Here is a 16,235-nt window from a genome sequence, read left to right on the forward strand (position 1 = left end):
AGAAGGACGATGGCAAACAGAAAGTAGAATGTCACTTCTCACAAATATCTTTCAGTCCCCCATTCTGACATAAAAAAAGACACTGCCCAACAATGAAGCAGCCGTAGGAGGCAAAGAGGAAAGAAATAAATCATAAAAGCTATATTACCACTTGCAATTCTGAAGCTCCCAGTGTCTTGCAAGTTGATGTCACAGAAGAAAAAACTCCTCATTTGATCTCCCACTGTTTTGCTGCCCTTTCCCCACTGGTACTGTAGCAGGAGGCAATATAAAAGTGCTTTTATTCCATACAAATTGCTTGACTGCTAAACTCTCTGAAATGTGAAAATTACAGTAGTTGCACAATTTTTTTTTTAAGGATTCTTTCTTCACAACTGCTTCTGACCAAAAAATTAAATACAGAAGAATGAAATGGCAAGAACACAGAAGACACAATTTTAATTTAATTTCCTGTTGAATAATAATTTTATTGAAATAAAACTGCTATATTTGAGATAAGAATCTGACCAGAGGTCCTTAACATTGCCTTTACACATTCCAGGTTAAATTTCTTTTCTAAAATAATGTCTATATTCAGAAAAAGGCTGAAAATTTCACAAAACATATTTGCATACTTAATGCATTTATTTCTGCAAAATGTTATATGTTAAATATTTTGGTGGTTTTTTCTTTTTTCTTCCTCATCTTTAAGTAAGATTTGCAAATGCTCTGAACGCACAAAATATGGTCCATAGACTGCAGGTGTTTCATATACCATTTCCAAGCATGAGTTGAACTAAAGAAAAGGGATAGAAAATCCAAAAGAAACAACCTCTTTGCTGATTTTTTTTGACAATGTTATTTGTACCAATCTTTATAGTTCACTGATATTCCTAAAAAATACATTACAATAGAAAACTGTGCTTTTTAAATCTCTTTTGCATCTTTTTCCTTCTCATTCCTGTATGTCTTAACTGTAATTTTCTTTCTTTGTGTATTTTATTAATTTCTATAAGTTCTTTTATGCAGAATTACTAAAGTTCCAGACTAACAATCAAGGTTAAATAAACAATGTACATGTAGAAAAGCTGAATCAATTCAAAAATGAAAGAATTGATTTTTTTTATTTTAATTTTGCTCATTGATTTTGTTCACAGAAAACAAAATCGATATGGTAGCAGCCTATTGACTTTGAAGTTTGATAATATATCTCAGTGCAATAAAGAGGTCAAAGCCCCTACTGTACCATAAATTCCTCCACTCAGAACTAATTACTCCAAGTGGAAAAAAGTGGCAGACTATCTGTTTTGAATAAACAGATGAACGCAAAGGGTGAGTTAACTCAGGCATAAACATATCACAAGCAGGAGAGAAAAAGTATTTTTCAGCATTGTTGTTCATACAGTTGAGAAGCCGTACTATGAAGGCAAGTCACAGTATACAGTCATGTTACAAATATAATGTAGTTTTCTCATGCAGTTATACCAGATTTACATCACAAACTTTAATGGGCTGAAGTTATGCTTCATTCCTAAGAAAAAGAGCTTTATGAAAAATTATTAATACTTCAAATATCCTCTTTTGTTGTTTCTTATGATGAACAATATGACTAAATAAATTATTTAGGGGAAAACATTCAGCCTTTCTCTAAATCATAAACTGATATATGGTGTCATATTCAAATACATATATAAAATGAATATAAAAATTAGTGTGTGTACATATATATATATATATATAAAATTGGAGTTGGCACTCTAGTCTTTGTTTTTTTGTGATGCATGTAACTCAGTAGTGACTGCAGAGTCAGAGAATTTCTATATATATGGTTTTGATACTGGCAGCTCTACAAGCCTTGATAAAATTATTCTAGTCTGGAGTGCTCTAGCCAAGTGAATTCAGTTGTCTTGAGAAACCAAACTGTACGTGTATCATGTGAGTGACTGATGATTTCCCTATATGCTGATAGTCATTTATCCTGATTTTGTTTCTTTGTATCTACCTCAATTTCCTTGTAGAGCCATTTTTCTCAGCGAAATCTGAAGGATCCAATTCTGCTTGCCTTGAATCCTCTTCCACACTCTCTCTCATGTCCCCAAGCAGGACAAAGATTTTCAAATACTAAGACTCTTTCTGAATTTCCAGAATTCCAGTCCTGAGGTATAATTTTTTTTCTTTGTTTATCTAGCATGTCATCAGGATTGGTTTATTGTTTTTTTTTTCAGCAAACCACAAATACTTCATTGATTCAAACACTGAAAATTCAATCTTGTTCACACTCATCTCCCAGTTACTAATTCAACAAATAATCTAATCAAATTTCAGTCTTTTCAAAGATGGAACAAAGAAGAAAATGGTGAGTTTTTTCATCCTATTCATATGCCTGAATTAGATGGTATTTGATCCTCTTCCTCTACTTACAATCAGTTCTGCTTACCAAACCTTTCTCATGTACCATTTTTTTCCCTGTTTTGAATTCTTTACGCCATTTAATATCACTCCAAGCGTATCCAAAAAGTAATCTGAGTCTCTTGTTTTCAGAGGTTTTTTTCATGATTTATCATGTTTGGGTTTTTTTTTTCTAATAGCTTTGCTTTAAAGGTCCACTTAGTTCAGCAGTAACCCTGCCCCCTGGGAATCAATTTCTTAACATAAGAGTAAAGAGAGTTCATGGATTTTGTGATCCAACATCCCTTAGAGTTGGAGTGTCATTTCATAAATAATTCACTTACGATCACATACATTCATTTTACATGATTCCTCAATGTGGCCAGGGTGCTGCGTAGTCTGCACTGTATCCACCTACAAAAAATACAGAAATATATATATGTCTGCTTACCGGGATGTGAGCAGGTTTGGCTAACTTAATCCTCTACCATGGATCTTACTAGTGAGCAAAAAATTTCTCTTCTCTGCCTTAGGTCCAAACATATTCCATAAAATAACTATTTTGGCAGTGAAGACAGAACTGTCTGTTTCACACAATATGAAATCTGTTTCATATTTCTTAAGAAAAAGAAGGAATTAAGTGAGATATGCCCAGAAACAAGCTGGTTTTAGGTTATAGACAAACTGGAGTGATTTATACATTCTTCCTTTTCTTAAACAGAGTTATTGAAGACAGAGGAAAAAATAATACAGATGTCTCAGGTATCAGTGATGAGCATAACTCTTCTCCATCAAATGATGGGATAAATAGTGCAGTACAGAGAGTTGAAAGAAGCAAAGAATAGGAATTTTACAAGAAAACAAACAGGCAACTCCTCTTTCCCTTCATCTTTCTCACCCAACCACCAGATAAAACGGAGTGAGCAAGCCAGAGTTGGAGGGCAACATAGAGTATACAATGACAATTCTGTGGACGCCTACATTCTTCAAAATGCCAGGTATCAACTATCTTGCTCTAAGGTAGACATAAAGAAAATGCAGAACTAGGGGAGAACCTTCTTCCTTTGAATCACTTTGATTAATATGTTTGTGAAGGAAATGAGACACTAAAGACATGCACACCTAGTGATAAACAGTGAAGGGTTCTATCCAAAATATCCTTCAAAAACAGCACTTAAAATATCACTCAGAATTGAGTCATCCACACAGAAAAATATTAACCCATTGTTGCTGGTTACATAACACATTTTGTTGGCATTCATCAGTCTCTTCAGCTTTTCCAGTACCATTGAATTATTAATAATTTATATTTATTTTACATCACTGACTACTACATCCTTATTTTAATGAATCATTTCTTCTAATCTGTTACACATATGCAAATTTAAAACCAAATTACACAAACATAGGATAGCAATGTCAAGCATGTCTATAAAGCATCTTTTACTCTATGAACATAATCCATAAAAGACTCCCAAATGTCCTCAAATAATAACGTCTGCTCCTCAATCTAAATATGTTCTTCTTATAGGAAGCCATCTGGGACAAGCAAGCAAAACATTCTGTTTTGGTTGCAGAAGAAATATATTTACACCTCAGTAAAATTCTTCATCATCACCAATCAAATTATATACAAACCTCTTTGTTCAATTTACACTGGCTTAACTTGACAAAACAGCAAAAACACTAAATAGGCCAAAACATTCAATAAAAATACAGGTAATGTATCTATCTTTCTATCTACCGATCTATTTTTATCAATCTCTACCTTTCATTTAAGTTCATTAAGTACCTCAAAATTCCTAACTTAACAGTTATTTAAATTAATATAAAAATTAAGTTTTGCTAACTTTAAGGAGAGTACATTCACTGGAATAGTAGACTTGTCCAGTATGCAATTAACAGAGATATGTTAGCATGTATTTTAAATATCTTTCTCCAAGATACGTGTTCTGAGGTCAAAAAAGTTCATAGATGTGACGTATCCCTTCTACAATAAGAGCTTTCTTGTATGACAGATACCCATACTATTTTTTTCAGCTGACAAATCAAATCATAAATAGCGAGAGAAAAGCTAAAACAAGCAAAACAAATTACCTGGCACATACTAGAGAAAATGTTGAATCTTTTTTATCACCAATGCAATATATTACATTATTAAATCTCAAGCAATCATGGAAGTATCAGTGTGTGTGTCTCTCTTACCTGCAGTACACCTGATGCAGCATATGAAGGGAAGGATGACAGTGCAATTTGTTGTGCCTCTCTACATTACATCTTAACAAGCAACAAAGTCTGCATCACCTGCCAATCTTTGGCACACTCTATGCAGGCATAGAGAGCAAACTGATGGAAGGCCTTGCACCTGCACCGCAAGTGCTACACACTACATGATAGTCTAAGGACAACACTGGAACAAATCAATGCTTCAAAATGCTCACTGGTGCTCAGAAATATGTACAGGACTCCAAACATAGACTGAAGAGAAGTTCACACCCAAAACACATTCTCATGCTCTGTGTCATTAGTGTAGATGTGTCCATATATAATGATTGACAGAAAATAATTAGAAAATTATCTTTTCTCCTGAAGTTCCTGTTAATTTAGGTGCTGTTGTCCCCACTTCTTTACGGCAGTTGAAGAACCTTGCTAATTTCCAGGAAACTGATATTATTGTCTTGTTCCTTCTCCCATTTTCTTGCACAAAAATGGACATATGCCAGAGTTAAATGAAGAATTGGAAGTCACTACCTCAGTTTTCATGAGCAAGATGCTTGCAGCTCTCCACTAACCCAGTCCATAATACTAAAATACAGGCCTGGAAGTTTCTTAATATTTACTGAGTCCACTTTCTGCTTATCATGGATATAGTTTCACATAATTTCTTGATAGGTTACAATTCTATTGCATGAATATTTCAATGGGAAATTGCTTTCGGAATTTCAATGCTGTAGTACATAAATATTATTGCAAAACAACCCCAAATTTATTCAAGGATCTTTATTTCTGTTTCTCCTTTTTCCTTAACTTACATATTTATTGCCATTGGAAACCAACCTTTTAGTATTAGTGACATATATTTGCTGTTACTGCAATTGTTTTTCATTCAATAAGTGAGAAGTTGCACTTTAACAGAGTGTAGATGATCACAGACAACATATTGCTACAAACTTAGAATTATTAACTTCTGCAAGTACCATTTTATTGTGGGGTTTTATGGCCACTCATTTCACTTTATTCTTAGAACTATATCTCTGTCTGTAAATATGTTATGATTGCAATATATATTATATATTCATCTGATTGATGTGTGCACATGACTAAAAATGTGACACAAGTTTCTGCAACATTCTTAAACGGAACTGAAAGGCACAACACACTCATCTTTGCCCACCACAGCAAATGCCAGATAAAAATATATCTCCATAGATTTCCTGTTATATTTCACAAGATACTCCTAACCTATTTTTAAACTTCTTATACACATGTAACTTCGTTTTCAGTTTGTGGCAGAAATCAAAATAGGATATGCAGAACTATAGAAAGTGTGTTGAATATATTTCCTTAGAATGTACATCTAGCATAAGGAAAGGTAATTCTCATATTCTTAAATAAACAAAAGAAAATTAATCAGTAAATGAAACATTCACTATCTTTATGTTGTGCCATTTGTATACACAAGTAAAGGCCACATACTGGGCAAAAAATAGGCAAAATGGTACTCAAGAACAGTTATTTCTGAATAAGAAATTAATGAGGATTTCTACATGTGAAAAGAAAAGGATGCATAGATTTTGATAATTAAAATTTTTGTTATAGATATGGTCTAAGTTAATATAAAAATTTAATAATCCTGCAAATGAAAGTTTTTAAAAAAAAAAGTTAAAGAAAGCTTTAAAGAGTAACACACCTAGAGTTAGCACAGTTTAACATGACTATTCTCATCTAACCTCATTTAAATTAAATTTATCATATTTTTATTCTCTGACTACTTCTGACTCCTGCATGTTAGGTAAATCAAGTCTATCCAAACTAATACTTTTAGTTCTTACCAAAACAAAACAAAACAAAACAAATTATCCTTTTAACCCATCATTGCAAGCATAAAATTGATAAAATAAACATCTATCATTCATTATCTTTACAAACTCTCTGATTGATTTCCTTCTCACACTATGCTTATAAATGAATTTTGAACATTTAGGAATCTGTCAAATCCCACCACTTATGTTATTTTCATAGTCACACTTTGCAATAATATGGTAACATATCGACCACTCTTGATGTTAAACACTAGAGGACTGCTGGCTCACAAAGCCAGTGGTTACAGAGGGAAGAACTGTGTACATGCCATTGACCTGAAAGTAATTAATTCATCCCCACAAACTAAAGAATTTATAACATAGAATTTTTTAAAAAAATCACATCCACTTAAGTGTTTAGGAAGCAGTTCTTTCTAAAAAAACCCAAAAGCTTGTAAACTAATAATAAACATATACCTTCTATTAGTAGTAGGTAGGAATGAAAACCAAAATATAAAATATCCCATTTAACTCTCTAATCCACTCTCACAGAAGCAGTGCAATATTAAAAAAATTGCATATTTAATGCTATTTACTAGAATGACTTGCCATTGATGAAGCACAGACCTGTCTTCATTACAATCCACTATAAAGATTTTATTGTTTTATCTTCAGTATGTATGCACTGACTTATGCCAGGTAGACCATATTCAGAAATATAACTTGCTAACAGTATTTTGAAAGCACAGAGTGGAATAACATAGTATTAATCTACCTAAAAAGCCTCAGTAATGCAAACTTCCATATGGTTTGCCTTCAACTTATGTAATACATTTATCAAAATTCTGTCACCTTGCCCTATTGATGTACTGCATTAAAAAGCACTGTAATGATAAGAGTGATACCTATTTAAGTTATTTATTACAATCAAGCCAGAAAAACTCTGGACCTCCTTAAAAACTGAGCAATACTGCCATGTCAAGAAAAGGAAAGGTTCATGGAAAAACAGAAGCATAAGTACTGACATCCTTAGATGCCTCTGATGCTGCAAACCTCACATGGAGAAGTTTGTGCTGCTCCTTAAACAGCTTACAGAACAAAGCTTGATCTCAGTGTAGATAATGCTACTAACAGTTTAATCCATCATTAAGGAACTAAGGCATTAAAAGTATGGCCCATATTTTTTTGCTGTTGTTTCTTTGTCCCTTTTCTTAGAAATACACAAACCTACTGGAAGGAAAATATCTGTATGATTCTATTATTCTAAACTGATGAAGTTCCATTTCAAAACTATCAAGATATTTTTATGTCACCTCAATCTCAGAGAGTTGAAATATTTTATTTTTTCAGTTTCTAAATTAACATAGAGTGGTACATATTTCCTATTGTGACAATATTGTTCTTTAATACTTTTTGCTGATATTTATTCCCAGTATATTTATGAAGACCAATCACATCTCCTCTCCCCACTTACTCTCTTAAGGCTCTGAGGTAAACCTAGCAGTGGTTTAAAACCAGACAGCAGGAACAGTTACCACCCTCATCTGCTCCACCCTTCTGATGGGCACTAAAGCCCTCAGGGCAGGGTTTTATGGCATGCCTATGAACTCATCTACTATTGCAGTCTTCAGCTGGGTGTATTAAAGTAAAAGAATTCCAGTTTTGGTTTACCCTAATATACAAAGCAGTAGTTCACAAAGTGATTCAAAGGAGGTTCAAGTATTCATGCCTTGAGGACAGTAACAACTTCTGCCATCCAGTTTTAGCCTGCCACGACATGTCTCTCAGAGCCTTAAGTCTGAATAAGCAAAGTCCTTTTAGTCTTCTCTTGCTCAGCTAGGTCTGTATTCCATGGTTATTAAACAGCTTTTTCCAAATGTCTAAAAGTAAGCTTAATTGTTCCTGAAAATGGTTGAGTAGAATAACAGAACAATTTCTCAGAGGAAGTTTCATGAATGACTTCTCAAATGACATGACTACGTCTGTTTCTCTCACAGCAGCAACCAAATTGATGCAGCCTTATGTTGCAGAAAAAAATTTGCTTGTGTTACACTAGTGGTCCTAGTAACTCTGCCTAATATATTAAATTCTTCTCTTTTTCTACTGCTCCCATGTCATTATTTCCTATCTGAATTTACAACTTGGTCTTGTTTTAAGTTTTAACTCCTAAAATCTAGAATGTTTTCTAGTCCTTCAGCTAGACAGTCTAATTCTCACACAAATTCATTATGTTTATCATATTTGTTTCACAATCAAGTCTCCTTATTACATTTGCACTAATTTTGCTTTAAAATATAAAGCAAAAATGTTCTTGAGACTGATGCTTGACTCAAGTAACTTTTCATGATGCTTACCTTTGCAAGAACACCAATTGTCATCTCATTTAAGTGAATTTCTTACATATTTTTTTATTCCTTTAGCAGTACCTATCTTCCTCAGGTGCACAGATAATTTCCCAGGTGGCACAGTATCAACCGATGGCTGAAGTCCAAGGAGATGACTAAATTTTCTTTGTCTAGAAAATTGGTTATCTTTTCAAAGAAAGTTATCAGATTGGTTTGTATAAACTCCTTTCAGTAAAGGCATTTTCAATTTCCATCCTATCTTCCCTCATTCTTTATGTCAGTAACTTAATTTTTTTTCATATAATCTCTGCTCTACTGTTTGATAAAAGATGAGGTCACACTTTCAGACCTTTATCACTTCTTTTCCATCTTCCCCACTACTTAAATATAAATACTTTATTTGCTATTCTCCAACAAAACAGTACCTTTTTTTTTTCCCTAACAGATTTATTTAAAAAAAGACATTACATGCTTTGCTCTATATCACTCAGAATTCTGTGGTGACACCTATCTGGTCCTACTTGACTTAAATACATCAGACTCCTGGTTTTGCTTTTATCTCAGACACTTCCAGCTTTTGCCTCCCATGTATATCACTGTCACATCTACATTACCTTTCACTTCTAAGTGTAAAAATCGTCCTGATTCTCTCCCTTGCTCTTATAGCTTAATAAAGTTTTCTTTTAATCATCCCTTTAATGTCCACCTCAGTCTACATTTGTCAGCACTTAATCCTGATAATGACCACACCCCTATAATGTACATCTCTCTGATTATCTGACTTCCCATCTCCCTCTTTTTCCAATTCATTGCAATTTCTTGATCTTTTAATTCCATCCAAAAAAAAAAAAAATCTTCTCATGCATCTACATGGAATAAACAGCTGTGCATCTGAGGCTCTGAGAAGGAATTTGAGCTATTTTACTTCATAGATAAGTATGAAGAATATTTCTATATCAACTTCCCCACTTTCCTCCTGTCAGTGTATGTGAAATCATTGCCTACCCCTACTACTGAAGGCCAATGCTGAAGAGAATAAACTGTATTGATTGAACAGGGAAAGTACTTTTCCAAGTCCCAGAATTAATCTGCCTAGAGGCAAAATGTCTGTGTTCTCTATTAATGATCCTTTGTCACTTCAAACATAGTATTGTATTTATTTATAATTTCTCTAGCCATCATACTGTACTCACCAAGACAGAAAAAAAATTAAGAATGGCAAGACTTCAGTGTCTAATGTATAAAAGGCCTGAGGTAAATGACAAATATGGGAGTTTTTATGTAATTTTAATTTTTAGAGGCATTAATATCTGGTTGTTTTAAAGGAGATTTTCTTAAATCATTGCCTAATGTATAATCTACATGGAATGGTATCTGTCGATTAAATTTGTTGCTTACTAAGGTTTCCATTTGCATGTACAAGGCCAGGAAGGACTTCTAGTGAAATGTTCATGAGAGGCAGAAGCATTACTCAAGGAATTAAATACTTTATAGATATATTTAAAACAGACCTCTGCGATGCGGTAGAAATAGCAAGTTATGCATTTATTGCTTACTTTGGTAAGGAAAGTATTACTTTTCATCTCATGGGCACAACAGACTCCACAGGAAAGCTGTACACTTCAGACCTTTGGAGACACTGGGCCAGTAATCCCTGTTCAACACAGACACTCCTACTCTACCTGGGGTACAACAGGCTTCAGGGGCTTCTTTTGCCCCACTACGACTCCTCAGCCCCCCTGCTTGCCCTTGGCTGAGAGGGGCATTTATTCTCCTCTCTAGTCAAAATGCACTAATGCATGCGTGAAGCAGAGACCTGGGTGAATAAAACTCCCCCCATCAGGCAGCAAAGACAATTATGCCAAAGGCACAGTAGGGCTCTAAAGGTAGAGGCTTACAGAGCACCCAAAATTGAAAGAAAAATTTATGGAAAGCAGGGATAGTGAAAGATGAAGGGAAGTTGGTTTAACTGTTTTATACAGGATCCTTAGGCAGGAAATAACAGACCTACCAGCCTTTATATCAAATTACAAAGTACAAGTAGATATCACTATCACCTAGAAAACTCACTGATCACAGTGAGTAGGTAGTGATCCTGGTAGGGATGTTGCAGTAAAAAAACCAAACCAATAAACAAAAAAAAAAAAAAAAAAAAAAAAAAAAAAAAAAAAAAAAAAAAAAACAAGAAGAAAATGTCAGAAGATGAAAGAAAGCCCTTTTACCAGTGTGCCAGCCATTTGAAATGTCACAATAGGCATAGGTTGAACCCACTGTTTGAACAGATCACAGAAAACATGGTGTAAAACACAGATTCAAAAAGCAACATTAAAGGAGAGTGTTGTTCAGTAAGCAAAACATAAAATTAGGCTTCCAGAATCCCTCTTAAGTGTACCTCCCAGTTGCAATCAAAAAGATTATAAAAGGTACAAGTTCTCGGTTAGTCTGTACATTCATCTAAATAACCACTTATGTTATGGAAGCATCACAATGATTAACTAAGTTTATAAAGAATAGAGCTATTCTTAGATGCTGTGTTATATGTAGGCAAAACACTAAATTGTTGTAAAAATACCATAAACCCATCTGTATTGTCAACTGTTCACTTTCTTAAAATTAAGTTCAAAGCAAGAAGGGGTTTTTTTGTATCTATGTCCTCCCTTTCAAAGGAAACATAAATTCCATGCTTCTAAATTACTTGCAACTTTTGAAGTCCTTTATCAAGGAGAAATATGGTGTTTCCTAACAAATAAGGGCTTGTATTACACTGTGGCTTATGAGTACAGTATGGTAGATTGGTTTAATTAAAGTCTGTCAAATTATCTAAGTGGGATTTTTTTTACATTTTGCAAATAATTGCTTTATTTCTCTATTCACTTTTTGTTAATAGAAACAGAGAAAGTTACTTTTAGCTTTGATATATGATGTAGAATGAAGAAAAAATAAGAAAAAAAACCAGTTATTGATGTGACCTTTAATTTATTAGACACTCTTCTAAATTAAACCTAAAATGAACAAAATTAAACTATATTTGACAACGGTTATATATGTGAAATAATGTCACATATCAATATTAGACTGTCATGCTAATATTTCACATGCAAAAGTATCTGAACAGTGGAAAGCAACAAATGTTGCATTCAAATATTTATGACATCAGTTAAATTACCTCACGTTAGATTGCACTCTGGTGATTTGAACATAGCATAGTTAACACATTTACAGATATAAGGTGACTACTAATCCTTTTGTTCATAAATTCCTCATGGTCAATTTATTTACAGAATTTGCACATGGGAATACTAAATTAACGCTATAAACTGGTTTAGTTCAGTGTTTAGGGTTGAGTTTTTTCTCATATTTGATCAAAAACTAAAAAGCATGTTTTTCCAGTAAAGTAGCTCCACTTCTTTTGTGTTAAATTACATCTAATGTGCAGAGAGAAAAGACTTTTCTCTGTCCAGGTAAGTTACAGAAGAATAGTCCAGTTTATTCTTACATGGCTGCCCCAACTCAGTATATTACCAGTTGTAGTACTCAGGAGTAAGACACGTTAGAATGGCTGCCCCATATCTTAGCAGGGATGGACAACAAAAGACATTTTTCCAGTTAAGTTTCAGGAGACAGATGTACACCAATGAAACAGTGCCTAGGCTGGCTGGCAAGCAGAGTACACCAGCCAAGACTAATAGGTTACGATTCTAGATATTTATTTGTGGGGGTTTCTATTTCAAATAGAAGGATGCTTCAGAAAGTAAAAACAAGTGCATACTTCATGTATATTTTAATTGGTTTTCTGCATCACTATAGAACATTTTACAAATGAAAGGCCTCTCTCTCTTTCTTTGAATAGAAAAACTCCAGAGCTGATTTCATCTTAAAATTTGCATAACCTTTTTCCTGATGCCTTTTCAGTAGTTAGTTCTTGTAATTTGAGTCCTCCTTTGGATGCCCACAAACATAAATTTTTTGGAGAAATTTCTAAATAATGGCTTAGCTTCTTCAAGGAACTGAGAGACCTTTGAAGTCATTTTCTTAAAGACTTCCTGTAAGGTATCTGGGGGAAAATACATTAGTGCTTTACTCCAACTTCTGGCTTTCCTAGAAACAAACAAATACATGGTGTAGGTCCATAAAAACCTTCTGCTTTGTAGGATGAAAAATACTTAAGTCCCTTCTGTGTATCAGGCAGGAACTTGAGAAATCCAAGGCTGTAGATCTTTTGTTTGGATCTGCAACATTTAAAATAATGCAAATTCATTTTGTGATATTGTAGAGGGGACTAAAAAGAAGGAAAACATCTTGATAGGCTTTAGTATAATACAATAACTAAGCTTTGTTGGAACAGATTGCCAAATAAGACCAATTCACTGTGGAACACGAAGAAAACAGCAGCAGCATGAACTCTGGTGTATCCTTGTCAGTATCTGCACAGACTCTGGGTAGCACACTGGGCTAACTTTTACTTTATGGATAGTGTGGTCCACCCTCAACAGATCTTTAAACATCAGTAAAACCTTTCCTCAAATTATTTCTCTTTTGAGTTAAATGTGAAGGGAACGTACGCTTGCAGCAAGTCTTATGCCACATTTAAAAGGATCAGAAGTGAAACATACACTGGACATTTACCCCACTGCTACTTGGATGAACGAGAATTTCATCATGAGCATTTATATCTGCTCAAGGGGAGAGCCATGCTCAATAAAATCTTCCCCCTCTCCTATTTTAAAGACTGTATTTATAAAACCTGTCTTTGTAGATGCTTGCTAATACTCAAAACAAGTGAAACAAGCAGGCCAGTTCACCTTTCTGATTCTTGCTCCACAGAAGTGCAGCAGGAACCCATGAAACTGAATGTTTAGAAAACCAGATCTGATGAAAATATTCTTCTCAAGTTATTTACAAAATGCAATTCTGAAGAATATAAGACTTCATTTCAGTTTCATTTTACCAAAATTTTACATAGACTGTCTCCATGTAACTATGTTTCATGAAAGCCTGTTATAATTCAAAACTATTTAAAGATAACAATTAAACCAGAAGAATTACGCTACTCACAGTGTGTTTTACACTTAATAAGTCATTGTTCTACCTTACACTTATAAAGAGAGAGGAGGGAAGTAAAAAAACAAAAGGAAAGAAAAAGGTGTTTCATCTTCATTGAGTGCAGACATTTTAGATCTACTTGCTTTACTCAATTTGTTTTAGGAGAAAAAAGGAATCTTTGACAAAACTGTCATCTTTAAAATATGGTGATATTTAATTTTCTCCCTTCTGCACTATTTAGATTGCTGGGAACTGAAATACTTCCAGCAGCCACTGTGTCCAATTTTTCAGAGCTGTCACTTCCTAGCAAATCTGCTTAAGCAAAATACTTATGTTAGAAAACAGAGCAAACATATGATATAAAATACATTCTACATTTCTTTGCAAGATAACTCATATTCAAACACAAAACAGAAGGTATATATAAACACCTGGAATCTGAGTCCTATAGACTCTTTTAAACCATAAATCTGACTAATTTCCAAAGATGTATAGAATTAGCTCACTTTTTTTGACTTAGATGATTTTATTTTTTCATAATAATTATAATCAACGCTATAAAATAAAAAAATAAAAAAATGCTATTTCCAAAGAAAGAAGCATTCCAGGTCATTAAAACTAAAAAACACACCTCATCTGAAAGACAGAAAACCAGAAGATGCTCAATTTTAACCTTCTCTAGTTCACAGGCTCTTTTGGTCAGTATCTGATGCCCTGCAAGGTAACATAAAACTGGAACAACTTTACACTTAGGTCCCTTTAGCCTCCGGTAAAAAGAGAACAGATATTACACAAAATGCAAACAAACCCTGTATGCTGCTAAAAACTACACTAAAAAAATGTTAAGATCTTTACAGATTACATTTTGCAGAAGAAAAAATACAAGGAAAAAAACAAACTACACAGTATAAAATAAAAAGTTTTTTTCAAGAGTGAACTTGAAATTCTGGATACCTAGAAATTTTACAATGAAAAAATGCAGAATGGTGTTGGCTCTTAAAGAACAATAAATATTACAATTTTCTGACTTTTAATAATATTTTCTGATTTTATTAATTTAATTATACAAAAATCTTATTAATGTTTGAAGTTTATACATGAGGAACTGTGTAAGACTGACATTACTCCTACTGCTTTAGAAAGCTGTCATGTTACAGGAAAGTCAGTGCTTCTTACTGTGTACAGCTCAAATCCCAATACTCTGATGGCCTGTTAACACCAAATATGTCACCCTTTAACACCACAGAATCAATACACTGGAATGTCATGGCACCCTGATGGGCCACAAAGCCTCTGTATACATTTATTAGACAAAGATTTTGTATTACTTCAGAGAAAAATGTGTCAACTTAAAATCAATTCCAAGTTTCTTACTAAGACGGAAATAGTCCTAGGTAAATAAATGATTTTTTTCAAATTTCACTCAATCAAACATAGGAAGTAAATAAAGTTCAAAGTCATTTAGACATCCCCTTCTGAACAAGGACACTTGCATGTGCACACTGCTCTAAATTCTACTCCTCATTTTCAAGATTTTTTGACAGCTCTTTCCCACCCAGATCATTACCCACACAGCCATTGATGAGATCTTCTTTCAGGATAGGATAAGAAAAAATAAAAATATAACCTAATAAAAAAAATTTAGTATAATCAAACAATAATATCTCAAATGTTAGGTACAAAATGCTCTTCTAAATATTATTTAATCCATTTTCTTACATGATCATCTAAATATTCGGACTACTAAAAGGGAGACAAGACAATTTCTTACATTTAAAAAATGCTTCTGCAGCACACTCTGAGGAATTGGAGACAAAGTTATTGACCTTTCTGACAGCAGTGGAAAATTGCAGATGAGACAAAACCATCAGCATCTTCTCACATTTAAATCTTAAAAATGTTTCCCAAATGTAAGACATGAATTGTTGATATTTGTGTTCCACCTTTGGATAAGCAACACATACTGCCCAATCTGAGATTACTCGGATGTTTAACAGAAAAAAAAATTTAAAAAATCTTTTTCTGAGCTGCTGTGCAGCTGGCAGAGTAAAGATTACTTTCTTTAACCTCTGGGTTTCAAAGCTGTGTCCATTTGACAGACACAGAAACACACATGTGCACACCTGACTCCTGCATATCTCCAAGGCCTTGTCAAAAAATAAAAATGTACAGTTCTCAGTTCTCACATTTCCATTAAGGTACATTAAATGCTTAAATTAATAAAATAAATTCTTCCTAATCCATATGAAAATTATTTATTTTCTCAGTTAAATAGCAAATGGCCAGCATAGATTAGCATCTATAAAGAAGTGATAAGCCAAAATTCAAACTGGATTCTTATGGAATTTAGTGTTGTATTAATTCATTACAATATGCTTTAGTGTGCACCAAAATACTACTGTAAAAATGGGTGTCTTGGGGTGACCTTATGATGTGTATCCCATATCGCTGCCTATGC

The 16,235-nt window shown here is 33.6% G+C and overlaps 1 protein-coding gene across 9 annotated transcripts in view; it reads right to left on the bottom strand.

Moving 5' to 3' along the window:
* PCDH7 (protocadherin 7) overlaps positions 1-16,235 on the bottom strand; it is a 274,422-nt gene that overhangs the window by 218,235 nt on the left and 39,952 nt on the right. For 5 of the 9 annotated variants that reach the window (XM_042053689.1, XM_042053686.1, XM_042053683.1 and 2 more), the window contains one exon: positions 2,722-2,781. The exons of the other annotated variants lie outside the window; for them this stretch is intronic. In XM_042053689.1, coding sequence (XP_041909623.1) covers positions 2,722-2,781 — 60 coding nt within the window. The remainder of the gene's footprint in view (positions 1-2,721; positions 2,782-16,235) is intronic. 9 annotated transcript variants of the gene reach the window in all.

This window comes from Corvus kubaryi, unplaced genomic scaffold, assembly GCF_017639235.1.
Source record: "Corvus kubaryi isolate FWS band 111438036 unplaced genomic scaffold, C.kubaryi_AGA036_p1.0 split1-131, whole genome shotgun sequence".
Classification (NCBI taxonomy): domain Eukaryota; kingdom Metazoa; phylum Chordata; class Aves; order Passeriformes; family Corvidae; genus Corvus; species Corvus kubaryi.